The sequence below is a fragment of the Suillus fuscotomentosus genome, assembly GCF_016647785.1.
Source record: "Suillus fuscotomentosus strain FC203 chromosome Unknown F5891scaffold_49, whole genome shotgun sequence".
Taxonomy (NCBI): Eukaryota; Fungi; Basidiomycota; class Agaricomycetes; order Boletales; family Suillaceae; genus Suillus; species Suillus fuscotomentosus.
This window is the reverse complement of record NW_024539561.1, coordinates 285400-302288: the sequence shown is the minus strand read 5'-3', so window position 1 is coordinate 302288 and position 16889 is coordinate 285400. Positions and strand designations below refer to the sequence as shown.

Genomic DNA, 16889 nt, shown 5'->3' with positions numbered 1-16889 from the left:
ACTTCTGTGTGGACACTTGAAGGCCACTGTTCCATGATGTGTCTTGACCATCACAAGCTGAAAACTTGATGTTGATGCTTTATTTCTAGTCATGTGATTCATTCAGAGCCACTCCGAGCAGGCACAAAAAATGAGAGAGATAGCTCATAACCGTGACAATAGCCCCTCCAACCGCTCTCATGGCTCCTTCTCCAGCTCTCTTAACCTGTTGGACCATGAATGGAATAAGGCGCCCAATCTCTGCCACTCTGTACATAAAGAAATCTTGGATGACATCATGCAAAGTGGAGGGATGTAAAAGAAGGGTGGGCGGCTGTGAATGCGTGAATGGCATCAGTGACGTGGGTATGAGAGGCCCCAGCACTGTTTGGATGTAGTTAGAGGGGTAAACAAAGGAAGGGTTGGATTTGGCATGCACTCTATATGCTCATTCATCTTTAACCAAAGCTGATGACAGGTATAAAGCTTTTCCATGTCTGTAGCATCTTTCTCAGTGCTGCGTTGTCGTTGATGAAACATATGAGCCAGCTGAGCCCATCTTTTTGCAAGGTGAGTTTTAGAGTGGCCACGAGAATAAATGCATGCACCACTCTTGAGGACAGCCTTGCTTAACCCCTGTGTACCTGTCATGAGCGCCCTAGCATCAACCTCAGGTGTAAATGAGAAATGTAGAGGATTATTAGCATTGCTTCCATAAAGTATGGCTTGTGTGAGGTGTACTCTTATAAGGACTGCGCAGCTAGTTCTATGAAGCTGGATTGACTTGGTTATCAGCAAATGGAGTAAAGAACTTGAAGCAGTGGGAGGAGAGGAACATGACTTATGACTGCACCTCCCCCGAGGATGCGAGGGCGCCGATGCGGCTGTCTGTAGGCACACTTGTATTATGTAACCTAACTAAACAAGGTTAGTCACATCAGCAAAGACCTTGCATGGAAAATGCATCCATATCTTGGGCTTGGGCTGAGCATCTGACTAGATGGGGCAGGTGTGGTTCATGGAAGACGAGTTCGCCAAGGTCAAGGATGAGCTTCAATGCAGCCTTTCAGAATATCTACAGCACCCGATGAGCAATGCAAATGATACCACTGGTGCAAGTCCCACATTGTCAACATGCTTCTTCAAACTCCGTACACCACTTTCTTGTCAGTGATACTTGATGAGCACATTGACAGAGAAGGGCTCAACAAGAAAGTCAGCATCCTTCAGCCCCGATGTTGCCTTTGCCTGTGGTCCAAGGTAGTCAGCAATATTGCACTTCTCAGAAACATAACCACTGACTTCAAGGACCCCCATGTGGTCAAGGAGAAGTGCTTGGATCATGATGAGGTTGTTAGCTGAAAGACATATAAGCACAATTATGAGCAATACGAGCTAACCTTTAGAAGACTCACCTGTACAGACGAACAGAAAGCGGAACAAATCGACGGGGACAGCTTTACTAAGAAAAATCAATATATGTCATGTGAGTGGCAGAGTGGGAGAGGGTGCTGCTAGCAAGTCATTGTAGGAAAGATAATGGTTTTGGCATTGGGCCCTGAAGAGGAACTGAAAAGTGTGTTCTTCTGCACACAAGTATGCTAATTGCTGAGTTTCAAGTTCAGTTGAGATCTTTTGATGTACATTATATTGGCTTTGGGGTTAGGGTTAATCCATATAAGGATATTTATTCTGGAATGGATCTCCTTAGCCCACCCTAAAGTTGTTAGTACCTGTCTGGTTGTATTAAGTGCTTTACACTATGCTTGATTACTGTGGTCATGCCTGCAATGCTTGGTGGTGAGTGACATATTTGATAATACTGACTTGACTGAAACCATCATGTAAGTTATCATGATTGCCTGGCCACATGCCATGTATCAGTGATCTAGAAAGGTGCTGATATTTCTTGTTACCGTCAGAATATTGAGGCATATTACAGTGGGTAAGCTTTAAATTATGAATGAAAGACTCAATTATAATAAAACTCATTGACCAACACTGGCAGAGGAGGTTATTCTACCTGGCACATACCACTGTGCTGTTGAGCTCAGGGGAGTACTTTTGGGTGCCATGTATTTGATGCTCGTCACTATATGAGAGATCCTCACACTGTGGTAGCGCTGAGTTGCAATCCCTGGTAAGCAAGGTCATGTGCCTAACTCCATCGTGAAAATCTGATGGCATCCTTCTCAGATCTATACACTGTGCCAACTGTGTTCCTGCAACCCCTGAATGATACCTCTCCAGCTTGTGTATGCTTTATTACTTTGTGCACTTCAGCCTCCTCTGCCGAGTGAGAGAAAAAGCTGTCTGCTATAGAGTTTCTTCATATCTTCAAATGATCGTAGATCTAAACTTGTGGCCAATGTGCATGAGTTCTGCAATGGCACTAAAAGGGACAGCTTGCGGTTGTCTTGGATGATTTAGTCGGTTTTGCTGTGGAACACATGATACATTCAAACTGGGTGTCACATCATGCACAAGTACATGTCCTCATTGTATGTCCAATACTCTCCACAAATCGATGATATTCAGGTCGATTTCCCTGTGCAGGTTTTAAGCCATCAGCCCATAGATCAAACTTGTGATGGGCACGAACTTGTGTTGATATCTGATAGCCACTGCAATAATTGCGAGGGAAAAATACAAAGAGGAGGCGCACTTTTACTTTTCACTTGTGCATGGTTGTTGGTGGATTATCATGTAACCGATAAGTGTAGCATCTCTGAAGTCATGAATTCCAAACCCACCAGTTGTGAATAGAGGGGCCAGATAGTAAGGTCACAATGTGGGCACGAGCAGAGGGTTTTGCAGATAAGAGTCACCTTGCAGAATGCACATAAATCAATCAGGTAATAGTGCATGAAAATGTGAATTAATAATCAACAGGAACAAGCTACAGATACAGACCTTCAAGGGTGCCTTCATTCTTCCCATACAAAACCCACAATGGCTCAGCAACATCAGCCACAGTTTGAACATTCAACTTACCTGCTCCCTTGCAGCAGTGAAGTCTGCTTTCATCACCCACAAAGCTAGCATGTCCAGACGGTCTTCACACCAGGCAGTGGGAATTCAATCTGTCAGTCTATACGACCTGGTCAGATAAGTGCAGGATCTAGCATCTCAATCTTATTTGTGGCCATGATAACCTCGATGTTGTCACAAGTGTTAAAGCCATCAAGCTGGTTGAGTAGTTTAAACATTGTTCTCTGAATTTCATGTTCACCACCTGATGTTGAATCATACCTTAAAAGATAGTGTCAGTGTTCATAAATGAAAAGTGAAACATACTGTTTACCGTTTGATACCTATAGCGTTGATTTTGTCTATGAAGAAATGTGGCTTATAATAATCTGCTACATTCTGCTTCTTAATGGTCATGTAGATCTCAAATATACCATAGCATGTATCTCTGGGTTGCAAAGACTGGATCTGAGAGACAGGAAAGACAAATATCACTTGGACAGTCAAGGAATCTGCCCAGAAAGCTCAGTGTTTGCTAGGAACATTTAATAATATCTGTTATTAGGTTGGTATGTGATAAAGCAAATTGGCAGACAGTAAGATGAAACAATAATAAGGAGTAATCAGTTATATGTGAACATTAAATATAATAGCCTAAGTACAGGAGTCCAAGTCAATATTATCAAACAACACAATTATGGTATCTTTGAGTGCTGCAACTGACTTCCTCCATGCAGTACCATCTTCAACACTTTGTTCAATCAACCTATCAATGTCTATCTTTTGTCAATTTGTATCCTCCTCTAATCACTCAATATCATCAGTGAGAAAGTCAATCATTGCCTGCTTATACTACACCTCTTCTTCTAATTTATCAATGTGATCTTGGTGTTGTTCCAGTCCATCATTATGTGTCATTCACATTTGTCGATCTCTTCATGATGCCTGATGTACATCTCCTCATACTCATTTTTATCCCTACACTAATCTGCCTCCAAATTCTTGACATGATACTCCAGCCTTTCTAACATCTCAAGGAGAGTGTAGAAGTACTCCTTCATGGTGCATTCCTGTGCTACAGAACCATAATAATTAAATCCCTTCTTCTTATCATTTTTATTTATGTTAGCATGTTCAATTCATGTTTTGGAATAATAAGTATATATATTTAATGATTTTCCAGCCAACTTTAAATGAATGTGTATCTATTTGCTAGCTTTGATAGGGATAAGTTCTGTATCTGCAGCTTTAAATGCAGAAAGGCACATTGATTAACAGTATATGGGATGGAAAATAGAATATGAATGACTAGATATAGTGTTTGGATCAGGAAGGAGAGAAATAAGAGAACAGACAGTTTAACATTGCCCTCACACATTCATTGCATACTAATTCTCTTATTATCACCATAGCCAAGCAATATTCTATGTGTTATCTCCAATAATAGGATAAGTCTAATGTATTTTGTAGCATTTATTGGGACACATATTTTTGGACTTTGATGCTTTCAAGCTTTGCATTACATGACACTTGCAAGGCCATCACATGATGTCATATCTCAAGTTCTTAAGTCCCTTACTTCCTTATATAACTTCTAGTATCTTACTAATTTCTTATAACCTTCAAACTATATGTGTCTCAGAATGAAGCAAAACTAAGGAAACCAAGTCTCAAGAATCTTAATCACTTTCTCAAGCCCATTATAAATGATATTGATTGTCTATAAAAAGATACCATTGTGACACTCAGACCCATGCTGGGTACCTCTGCTTTAATGAACATTGCTAAAAATCCACTCTCCTACTTTATTATATCAGAAATCCATTGCCATAATATACATTTGTTTTGATCTTCTCCTAGATGTCGTCAGGTATGGGCCTGAGCCAAGATATTGACCAGGAATATTTCATCATGGCCAAGAATGATTCAACTTGGGTGCTGATGTCTAGACCATCTGCGCAGAGGCCGGTATCTAGGATTTGTGGATGCAGCTGACGAAAGTGGACTTTACTGCTGCAAGGGAAAAAGTAAGTTGGACATTCGAACAGCAGGTGATGTTACTGAGCTATTGTAGGTTTTGTATAAGATAAAGCCAAAGACGCAATCACTGCTCATCTTGGCATACATAAAGGTAAGTACACACCCATCCTCACCATAGTTGCTAGACATTCTTATGCAAACCTGCCATAGCACTCTGCAAATCACTATCAATAAAGATGTCAGGCAAAAGATCAAAGCCTAGGCAGTCCTTGAAGATAATTGTTACTCAAGAGATTGCAGCCCCCCTGCCAATGAAAATTCAGCAGGAGTATCAGGCATCCTGATTGGGACATTGTCACCCAGGTTCTTTGTAATACCAGGTTAAACACGATGGTAATACCAAGTAGCGAAAGTGTTCTCCACCTTCAAAGGTTCTGAGTCTAAATGCTGACATGCACCAAATTGGTTTGATGCATGAATGACTAATGCTCTCTCATGAGCCTAATACCCAAGAAACCATTATGGAACAATTTCTCTCTACTCTAAAGTCAGAAGGCAGCTGAGACAATATTTCATTTCACTGGACTCAGATAGACTGAATATTTTTGTACATTTAATTCTGTGATGAATCTTGATTAGTCACCATCGACAATGACTCAGAATAAATCCTATGCATGTCAGGCAACTGTGAAAAATAATTTTTGCATAACTTACTTTGTGAAAACTCCTTTAAAACCCTGAATACATGGCTCACGTCATTTCTATGAACAATAATGTAACACCAGAACAAAACACCAACAAATCTTGAATATTTCTTTTGCGTGGCATAATCAGCTTGTCACATGACCTTTGGTCGCATGATACTAAGCCATATAACCTAACAGTCAGGTGACTCATGACCTAACACCAAATCATGACAAAACCATATCTTAAGATGACTAAAGACTGATGACACAATCATGATACAAATGACTCATATAAATAGCTACTGGTACACTCTGAATAAGCCCATTCCTCTTAAGAATGTGGGAAATAGTAGCACAGCCACCACATTTTGTCTATATAAGACCCTAATTTTTGCCCATAATAATAAGAAGCCCCACTTTAAAAAGATAGAATTGAGTGTGAAGTGTGATCAGTATCAACAACAGTGACAAGAGTTGTTAAGCAACTAACTGAGAGGTCATTGTGTGCAACAGCCAGCAATACCCTTAGCTCATCATCAACAACTGAGGTTACCTTGAGCTTACTGTGCTCAACATTGAGCAAACTTTGTCTTTGATTTTCTACTGGTGAACCTCTAGTTTCTTTTTGTCTTCTGTTTTTGTTTCTTTTCTTTTTCTCTTTGTTTTTTTTTCGCTTCATTTAAAGTCTGCATGTTATTGTTCTGAATTCATGCCAGGATCTTCGTGTTATCTTTACATCCATCTAAGCAAAGGCTTAGTGGGAAGACTTCAAGAGTTGATAGTGATACTTGACCTCACTCATCTGAGTAGCAATACTGAGCCAGGGTTTTCTTTGTCTGCTAGACTTTAGTTATTGAATAGGGGACTTGGTACTGAAAGCCAAGGACATCTATTCCTGATTCTGTTTAATACTCATTGTGAGTTCCTTGACAGCAGGTTCAATAGTGAGCTAAAAGTTCTACTGAACATTGATTAGTTCTGACCTTTGATTCTACCTGTTTATGCTGAGGCGGTGATTGTTATAACTTCGCACGACTTTCTGTAGTAAGTTTATTACAAAAAGAATTGTTACTGAAGGAAGAGTTTCTCTTATCATTCTATTTCTTTTTTTCTCAGCACCATATTGTTGGGCTGACTTTTCTCTTTTTCTCTAGTTGCTGCCATACTGTTGGGGTGATTACATTCTGTTCATTTTCTATTGCATCCATACTGTTGGATTAATTGCATTTGTTGCTGACCTCACAGAAGTACTTTTGTCTGAACATAGCTTGGGAAAGTATAAACAGCTAAGATAGACCGCAGTCATAGTTCGCTTGATCACGCGGTGTGACTTTTGCAGTGACCTGACCGTGACCTATGTTACATTTTGCTATCGACCATCACACTATGCATCAGCTCCGTCAAGATCGCGCAAAACACTATCTGGCAGCACTCGGTGACCTCTATACTTCTTTGAAGCCCACGCAGCTTGCTTCCCATTCAATCCTTTGTGGTATGCATCCATGAACCGGCAGGCTCATGTTGAAAACCTGAGTGGTGTGAAAATTTGAATGTAAGATTGCAACAATTAACACACCGGTGCATACTGTCCAGCGGTACTGATTCGAGAGCCGAGAGAATATTTTGTTCAAGGTCTGCTTCTTTTGATGATGTGGGATATTGACGATAGATTCGTTTTGCATATCCCCAGCACTGTTCAATGAAGTTAAGTTCACAGTGGAACTTCGGAAGGAATAACACTGAAAATCCTCTTGCTTTGCATATCCTTTCTAGATTTGATTCGACGGCGATGAAATCTGGCTGATTGTATAGCACTTGACGACAACAGCAATTTGTTGCTCCCTTCGCGCACTTGAAGTCCTTGCACTGTGCCCGCAGCTTTGATTCCTGAATAAGGCCTCGCTCGTGCAAGATCACAGCCATGCCTTTGAAGAGACCGGCTTTGGGTCCAGCATCTTCACCAAAATAGAGTGACTGTTTTGATCTGTCTGTGAAGGTTGCATCACTCATTTGAATTTTTCCTTTCAACAGCTTGCCGTCTGCACCATAAACTTGTTTGCCAGCCACGTCTCGAATGTTAACCTCCACACCCCAATTGGTTTCTGTCTTTGATGTTCCCTTTGGCATATTTCTTGCTGAGAGAGCTCCATCTGCGCGTTTTAGGTGAGTTGTTGCGTTGTCAAACACGAGAACGTGGTTTTCATTGATGTAGTATTTCTCTAGAATATCCATTGATTTTTGAGCTTGTTCGAGGATGTCCTGGTTTGTGAAGTACCCTTCACGATTTTTTCCTGCTTTAAAGAAGACACGAGCCTCCTCTTTTCCATCAGGTGACCGCAGCCACCCGTAATCAGCAGAAACAAGATCTGCAACCATCTGTGATGGTCCCTCCCCCTTCGCATAGGGCACAGCTGTTTCGCTGTTATGGACCCATCGTGTTTTGTGACGATCATTTGCATAGAATGTGGACTCGTCATGCCACCATACAACTGTCTTCTGTTCCTGTAGTGATGGACGAGGGTAATCTCCATCTCTCTCGTGACAGGACCAATCTCGAGTCTTCTCCTTGATTGCTGCCCATGCAGGCAAGAAAGTTTCCTGCTGGTAAGCCACAACATCATCTCTTTCATGGCCGTCGACGAATTGACCTTTTGGGTCTTTTGTCCAACGGTACTCGAGCTTTTTCATCCATCGCTGTGCAGTTGCAAGATGAATTCGCTTCGTGAGTCCACTCCGTTTTCGCATTTCTGGTGTGTCGAGGAAGTCAACGAGGTCCATAGCCTTCACATACTTTCCAATTCCCTGCAGATGGATGTGTATTTCTTGTGTGAGATCCTCGCCTTTGTCAAGTAATGACTCGTTCCATGTCCCGTAGATATTAAATGGGAGGTTCTCGCGATCTGCAATGAAGGCATGTACTCATTCACGGAGTACTCGTGAGTGTGCGGGCTTTCGTTCTAGAGCTTTTGCAGTAAGTAATGATGCCATTGTCCACTTTCCATATGCCGAAGACTGTGGGTCAACATAGACCCACAAGAATTGTTTCATCCCTTTGAGTCGGCGACGAAAGACTGAGTCTAGCTTAGGGTTTTGGTAGCTAGCAGTCTTCTTCGGTGGTCTAAGAATTCTTTTGATATCATTGAAGGCTAAGTGTGCCTCCTTGACAGTGGGTGAGGGCTTGTAGAACCCTGTTACAGTATTTATCCTGGCATGCTCAAGCTCAGACTCGTAAAGTGGACTCGGAGATGGCTGTATTATTGGTAGCACAAAGGGAGGAGGATCCAATACTGCAGTAACTGCTACTCTCGTCTTTTTCTTCTTCGGACTGGATGGAGGAGACTCGGACACATTGATTGTCATTGGGACTTCCTGTGGGCATTGTCTCAGTATTTCTGCCTTTAATTATAAGGTTTCTTACATTTTCTTTGTTTCCTGAGTGTCTGAGTGACTTTGCCCAACTTCCGAGGTTTGCAACATTGAACAATTTTCGTTTCGGCATAGTGGAGAGAGAATGTAGTTCCGTTGTTGCTGAAGCGGATCATTGAGTAGCTGACAAAGCACAATGCATTATGTTCCGAGTACGAAAAAGCTATCTCTACTCCCAATTTAAACTATATTCTAATTCTAAAACCTAGGTCCTCTGGGGATGTACTCCAGCCAACTTTCTGTGGTTTTAATGTTGCGAACAAAGGCAATTTGAAGGTCAAGATGCAATTCTGGCACTTTTGTCACGAAAAAGTCACGATTTGATCACATGATCAAGCAAAGTATGACTGCGGTCTATCTTATCCACAAACGAACACATTATCAGCCATTAGTATTTGTCTAAATTGCTGACTGTGGAGATATTTGTTTTTATAGGTGTTTATCTATAGATCATCTATCTAAGAAGATAACATCAGAGCATTGGGCCACATTGAGCATTGGGAGAGGGCTCCTGTGATTATATCAGCATAATAGACAGTACTCAAGTACTCACAATATAAGACTAGGTGTGATGATCTCCATGGGCAGCATCTAGTAAGCTTTCTTGCTTTAAGTCGCTGTACGGGATGATCTTAATATCACCATTCTTCATCTTTGGCACAGCCTCACATTTAACAAAGTCATCTGGCTCTTGTACACCTATAATGTGATGTCCAATTCTGGCGTAAACTATGACAGATCCCCAGGTCATTTCAGATGATGGCTCTGAGGAAGTGGAGGAAGAGACAAGAAGAATCAGAGAACATTTTATCATAGATGAAAATGAGGATGAGGAGGAAGACAATGACAATGATGAGGCAAGGCATGACAAAGGAAGTGGTGCAAGAGGAGATATTGGAGGTGCAGTAAGCATATATGAATTGGGCTTATAATTATAATGTTCTAATTATTTTCTCAGACAAGGAGGCCTTGGAAGAAGACTACTAGAGTAAAAACTGGACACTTCATTCAGGAATCAACTGACTCATTGTAAAGATACAACAATGCTTGATACTATACGAAGTAAGTGTCAGCAATATAAAAATGTTGTAGTGGTCTTGGACAGCCTAGTCTGCTATACTTGCTAGACAAGTGTGTTCAACCCGAGGGGTTAGTTATTGGAATAAGTCTGTATTTAGTTAATTGATAAACTGTCAAAAGTCTGAATGTGAGAAATGGAATCCGAAGGTATAATTATGAGTCCGATGCCAAAGTGTTGGCTGATATTTTCAGGTTTTGCGGGTTAGCGGGTTTCGGGTGTGGATTTGCGTCAGGTTTAAAAGGGAACATCGGGTATAGCGAGCGGTATGTGGATTATCAATAACAGCAGGTGTTTCGGATGAAAAGAGCAGTAATATTCGCAATGTCAACTAAGAACTATGGAATATCGGATTTGACCACAAAGCATCAGGAGACGGCTCCCTATTACTTGGATGATGAATGTGCTATGTGGAAACCAATATATATATAAGTACATAGAAATACGGAACCCTATAGGCGAAAGTAGTGGCTGAAGAATTTCGGATCCGATGTACATGTAAATAAACACAAGGTGCTGCATACTATGGGAAAAACATGTAATAGCGCTGGCGATGACGTAAGTAATGTGCGAAATAATCAACTATGCACCTAGTGGGGTGAGCTGATAAGACAAGACACGGATAGGACAAGTGCATGGGAAAAATGTCAGGTCTGATGCAGCCAATGTGTTGGGTCCACTGGTCACAGTGTCGGGTTCAGCAGATATGTGTTGGGTTGCATCGGGAAGTGAATAGTGTGATGGACATTTAACGCAATGCGTGAAATGGCTGAATACGGGCCTAGCGCGAGCTCGAGTGCTACATTGTTTATGGTGTGGGCCAGAAGGTTGTCTTCACCTGCTCCATCGACCTCTAAGCACCAGCCAGTTGTGGAATTGTCAAAAGATGACTTAGATAACAAGAACTGATGACCAGTCCAGGATATTAAGTGGATTTGAAATGATGGGTGCACTGGAGGTGGACGTGATGATGAGAAAGATGTGGTTAATTCCAACAACTATTAAGATGAAGATGAAGATGAAGGTGCTGGCCCTGGCCCTGGCACTATGGATGAGCAGGAACATGAGGAAAGATGAAGAGATAGGCAAAAATGAGAGAGGGAGAGGTTGACGCATGCTCTTCACTTTTTTCATCCAAGAGTTTGAGGTCCTGTATATTTGGACTCACAGATGGGACTACATCTCATATCTCAACCCTCGAGAAATATGCGCTTCAGTGATGTCAGTTGGAGGTGCACCTCTAGATTTTACACTTGAAAAAAAAAAGACAAGTCGCCAGATGCAGCTTTTTGTTCTGCAGATGCAGCAGCTGAAGTATGGCAGATAAGAATAATACAATCAAACAACTGACTACTTTAGAGAAGGCTGATATGCAATAAATACTGAATCTGTGCCTCAGATGTGTAATAAAGCCTGACATACATAGGTCAACCAGGGTCATGTCCGAGTGCTACCTGCAAGTTGGCCTAAGTGTGAGAGCATTTGAGAGGTGGGAGGTCAGATCTCAGACCTGTAAATTATGGGGTAGTGAGGAAAATAAAAATTAAAAAATTGAAAGAGAAAATGTATGGAGATATTCGAGGGTCTTGGGGCAGAGTTGGTTGTTGCATTCTTTGAGCTCTATGGGGTCCTCTTGGAACTAGGTTCATCCACTGCTATGAGAGCATCTGTCAGTAAGCTTTCTCCTCTCTCTTCATCATAGACAGCTCGACATCATACACAGCAAGATTATGCACTGAGAGTACTACTTGCAGAATCATCTAGAGCCTAATCAGATCCATCCCAAGCATATACAAAATATTGTGAGAACAAGAGAGTAAAAACTCACAAACAATAGCCCCTCCCTCCAACCTCTCTCGTAGATTCTTTTCCAGCCCTCCCAACCTGTTCCACCACCCCTTCCCTTACAATCCCGTGTGCAAGGAAATGAGCCTCAGTTGCCCCCTCGAAAGTGATATAAAGCTCCCTGCTGGTTTGATTTTGTCTGAGCAATTAGAGCCCATAGGAGTTGGATCAGAAGTGGTTTGTATTAAAAGTCCACCTCATACTCATCTTCGAGTCAAAGCAGTGTCTCCATTATGTCTGCACTCTCAATGTTCAAAACAAGTGTGGCTTTATCCCTAATTCTAGATATCAGTGTTAATTCAACACGGGAAAAGCATGATAAGCCAACCTTTTTAACACTCCTAAGTGTCTCATTTCCACCCTCCTCAAATGTCATGTTCCTAAGTACCACTGTCTGCCTAAATGCAGTAGATATGTCCTGCAGGAAGGTCCAAGAGGGCACAGAAATGGCCATTGTGATGCCACTATCATAGGCTAGCTTGCAATCCAAAAGGTCAATTCAAAAATGCAGACACTGGGTAGAAAGCATATGCACAGCAAATTCTCTGATGATCATGTCACCTAATATGGCAGGGAGGTCCCTATTTAGAGGGTTATGAACACTTCCATTGTTTGTGCTCAGCTTAAGCCAAGCCTTATCTCTACAGCGCACCAAAGCACATCAGTCTAGGCATGATCCACTGCCTTGAAGGTCCATAATATCAACAGCCCTTCCCACAAAATCTGAGCATTGACCAACCCGCTCCACTCAGCCATCTTTCACACTCACAGATCCCACCTTATTAGAATTACACCACACCCTAGTCGAGCCCCACCCCTCATATCAAGCCCCAAGACATTCATGAATAACACCCCCTTGAAGATCCAAGGTTCAACAGGGGTAATACCCTTGTGTGTGACCATTGTCACCTTCTCAGAATCAAAATTGAGAGTGCGAGAGGGTGTGGTGGGCCCCTTGGCGACATGGCAGCTGGAAAGAGAGAGCTGAGTGATAGCATTAATGTAAGACCTAAGTAGGCAGTGAAGCAAGTGGAAGTGGGTGAGAGGCCCAAATCACAACATCTAGTTCCAATTAGACAATTAGATTCATCTTTTATGTATCCTGCAACTGTGAGTATGACATACCAGTGTCGTATCCTGCAATCCAACCAAAACTTTTATATAATAAGTAACCTCAGATACCTGCTTTCAGCATCCCAATCCAATGGCCCATCCCCATGGCAGTAGCAGGAGTAGTATAAGTAATAGAGAGAAGCATGAGTATAGGGTCAAGGCCATAATAGTATGCTTGGGTGGGTTCATGCAAGAGGCAGGAGCTAACAATGGGGTAGCCAGACTGCAAGCAAGTATTAGTTGGGAGCAAGGTCAAAGTTTTATGACAGAAGTGAGTACAGATGACATGCATTAAAGATAAAGGTAAATTATGATCATGGTGTAAAATATGCATATGAGTTGTGTGGCTCTAGACACGAGGTACATTATCACAGTATATGTAAAGAAGGAAGTGAGGTTAAGGCGACATCCACCTTCAAAAGAATAATGCTGATTTGGCAGCACAGAAGAGTCAACTTAAGGCACATCATGCCCATAGACACAAGGGGGGTTTCACCTTATGTGTGAGTGAGCAAGGAGAATAATGAGGTGTCTTCCAGGACATACCACATGCATGTCCATCAGGTATTGTCAAAAGTGAGAAAGACTTCATGTGTTGCCAGTGAGGCATAAGAGAGTGGTCAAAGCGAGAACCAATCATTAAAGATGTAAGGAGGCTGAAAGAGCATGGAAGAAGGTGAATATTCAGCTGTAGGATGAAGTTTAAATTTTATTATGAACACTTAGCCATCTAGTAAACAAGGTTTATGGTCAGCATTAGACAATGTGTGCATTGAGTCAACTCTAACAGATATAATTTGCACTCCTAGAAAGAATTTGTGTGGTTGTGTATATAGTGGGTATATTTCTCTTCTACCATGTTTAATGTGATATCTCTCAGCATCTGGATGGTCTAATAGTTTCCGGGATTCATGGACTTTCAACTTTGCATCTGTTGATAGTTCTGTCTGGGACTGTCCCCTGTTTTTGACCTCATTTATTCCACTATTGCAGTCTTATAACTAATAATCTATCTTGTTCCCTTCTACAAGATCACCATCAGAGCTCATACAACAGATTTAGGGTGTTGCTGACAGAATCCGGCAATGATTGCAACTTTCTGAAGACTTGTCAATCATCCTTCACCGAACCAGCCTATGGTTGGTTTCATCCTCACTTTTCAAGTTGATGTTTTTTGCTTATTCCTCAGTCTAGGCAAGATTGTCCTTCCTCCATGGCTCTATCCACTCAATCGGATGGGTCATATAGAATTATTTGGTATTTTTGGCACACCATCTAAGATACGATGATGCTACTCCAGTGAACATGGCCATAATTTTGGGGACACATATCTTTGACCTCTCAGGATATTTGACAGTGTTATTGGGAAGCTTGTAGATGTATGAGTCCATTCCTCTTGGCTGGAACCAAACTGATCATTTTGCATAGGTACATCCTTATGCAAAGGTCGTACTGGGAAGACTGTCTTCTGCATCCAAAGTACGCATTGTTTCACTCCGAGTCTTATTTCCTGCCTCAGCTGTTATGCATGCAGACAGTTCTCACTCAAACAGATTAGGACCAAGGAATACTCCAGCTTCTTGAGAAGTTAGGTCAAGTCTACAATTTCATAATGCAAGACAAGACTCTTGGTGGAATTCCATTAATACAGGGCATCATCGGATAAATAGTTCAGCAGACTCTCAAGTGCTCCCAGTTCATTCCTCAGCTAACTCCTGTGAGGATTCTATGACTTTTTGTGCTTTGCTCATTCGCTCACTATCACTACTCTACTGTATCTACAGAGAAGAGACTCAGGAAAAATGTTATCTCTGAAGCAGAAAGTACAACTCAACAGTCTATTAATGTTTTGAATGCACTCATTCAAAGCTTCTGGGACCAAGTTACTTGTGATGTAGAGATATTTGTTTACCATACAGATGAGGACTAGATGTACTTTTCACTTAGCATCTATTCATATGTCTTCAGGCAAGACACTAGACCTTAGTGGCATGGTGTATGCAAAAGGCACAGATAGGTCTAGATACTGGGAAAAAGTGCTTTCTAAAGACATACACGGAAATCATCTCTAAGATCATAGACTAGATCAACAGCACCAAAGACCACATTCAGTGGGTGCTCTGGCTATCTGGCCCTGCAGTTAGCCATTGCCCATACATCATGTTGATAAATTATGATATTCTTATGAGCTACATAGGTGTTGCACAGCTGGAAGGCCACAAAGTTTATTATTTCTGTATACTATTATTTATTATAAGTAATGTGTATATATAAATTAGAACTTATTGACATTACAAAATCCATGATCTATATCATGTTGATAAATTGTGATATTCTTATGCACTGCATGGGTGCTGCATAGCTAGAAGGCTGCAATATTAAACAAGTGTCTTTTGATACTTATGTTAGGACCTATAGGAAGTTACAAGTTCTATATCATTCTCATTTCATCTAGCAACAAGTTCTTCTCAGTCATCACTCATCCAATAATCATCTGCTCTCGGATCTGCTTCTCTATACCGTCTATATGTGTCCTTTCCATGTCCACCAAACTCTGCTGGTGTGTGTCCATTTTCTCTTTTGAGTTGACTGATAAGTAGTATGGCTTATTACATGTATCTATGTATTCTGTTCTGCGCACATCCTAATTACATATTACTTATCTGCCTTATTCTTCATCGCTACAGTTCTTGCCTATGGGTTCCAGACACTCATGCAGTAGGATATACTCTCACACACTACATACAGTATAGTACTTTCTTTCCCTTAGATGCTACCTTTGTTTTGCAGAGTTACTTAGATGTTCTTAGTATCTTTGATCAATTGACAAGCTTTGATTCTTTCTCACTTTGAACACGCATATTCTTGACTGCTCCAAGAACACGCCTCTAAGTTTCATTACCTAGGCTCTGCACGGATCTGAATTGCTCTCAGATTCTAACTTAGCAATTTATACCTAGTTTTATCTTGGCCTCAGGCCTCGTCTATACCTAGCCACAGAACTGCATATTACCTAGTACCCACCACTCCTTACCTAGAAACCTCTCACTTTCATCCAGTTCTCATTGCATTTTCACTGGACCTGCGGTCTTGCCTTTGTTCCTACCAGCAGATTCGCATTCCAAGATCAGATTTGTTCCCTTCCATTCTGTATTTACTCCTTTCACATTATACTTGAAGAAAGTACTTCATAGCAATCCTCTTGGGTCAACACAGCACATTTGCACTCAGTAGGATTTTATTAGTGCTCTAGCTTTCTTGCTAGCTAGTCACTATTTCTTCTTCACACCATCTTTGCTTCACCTTGTACAATTTTCATATTATAATAAGGCCTTTATATAAATTTCAGTATTCTCATAAGATACATGTAGCTGTGGTATCTGAGAATTAGGATGTTTCTACCATCTAAAAGTTGGCCTAAATGACATAGCATAGTTATAAGACCCACATTTTTGTATATGCTGAGGAACAGGATTGAGCTGTATCATCCGAGGATAGTGTGGGTGAGTCAGAAGGGCCTCATACCCAGCAGAAGAAATTATGTTTGGCCGAGATATTGCTAGAGAATTTTCTATTCTATATTTAAACAGTAATTAAGAATAAGATCTGACTGGCTTAGAAACAACTCACTATTGCCATCCAATAACCCCTATTTCCATGTTCATTAGATTTGCAGTGCATTCATGGGACTTCTTCATGACAATTGTCACAAGAGTAAATGAATATAGGTTTTGGTTATACAAGGCCAGCAGCAAGTATAGCCTGCCAGGATAATGCACTAACAGCTTCTGACATAAATAGGTTCATGCTTA

General features: G+C 41.2%; 4 protein-coding genes across 4 annotated transcripts; all 4 read right to left on the bottom strand.

Annotated features, from left to right (window-relative positions):
• Positions 1-1182: 1182 nt before the first annotated feature.
• F5891DRAFT_894091 (uncharacterized protein) lies at positions 1183-1434 on the bottom strand (the record flags this gene model as incomplete). The annotated part of the gene is made up of 2 exons (XM_041373341.1): positions 1183-1337; positions 1395-1434. Coding segments are annotated over 2 exons (195 nt in total), but the record flags the coding sequence as incomplete, so codon positions are not given.
• A 1649-nt stretch (positions 1435-3083) lies between these two features.
• F5891DRAFT_957690 (uncharacterized protein) lies at positions 3084-3366 on the bottom strand (the record flags this gene model as incomplete). Its single annotated transcript, XM_041375503.1, has 2 exons — positions 3084-3231; positions 3284-3366. 2 exons carry the CDS (start codon positions 3364-3366, stop codon positions 3084-3086), a joined length of 231 nt encoding a protein of 76 aa, XP_041222716.1.
• A 4162-nt stretch (positions 3367-7528) lies between these two features.
• Positions 7529-9143, bottom strand: F5891DRAFT_1243750 (uncharacterized protein; the record flags this gene model as incomplete). The annotated part of the gene is made up of 4 exons (XM_041369769.1): positions 9034-9143; positions 8543-8984; positions 8098-8515; positions 7529-7589 (listed from the first exon to the last, which is right to left on the bottom strand). Exons 1-4 carry the CDS (start codon positions 9112-9114, stop codon positions 7529-7531), a joined length of 1002 nt encoding a protein of 333 aa, XP_041222715.1. The 5' UTR covers positions 9115-9143.
• Positions 9144-13144: 4001 nt separating this feature from the next.
• F5891DRAFT_891223 (uncharacterized protein) lies at positions 13145-13306 on the bottom strand (the record flags this gene model as incomplete). Its single annotated transcript, XM_041373298.1, has 1 exon — positions 13145-13306. A coding segment is annotated over one exon (162 nt), but the record flags the coding sequence as incomplete, so codon positions are not given.
• Positions 13307-16889: the final 3583 nt, after the last annotated feature.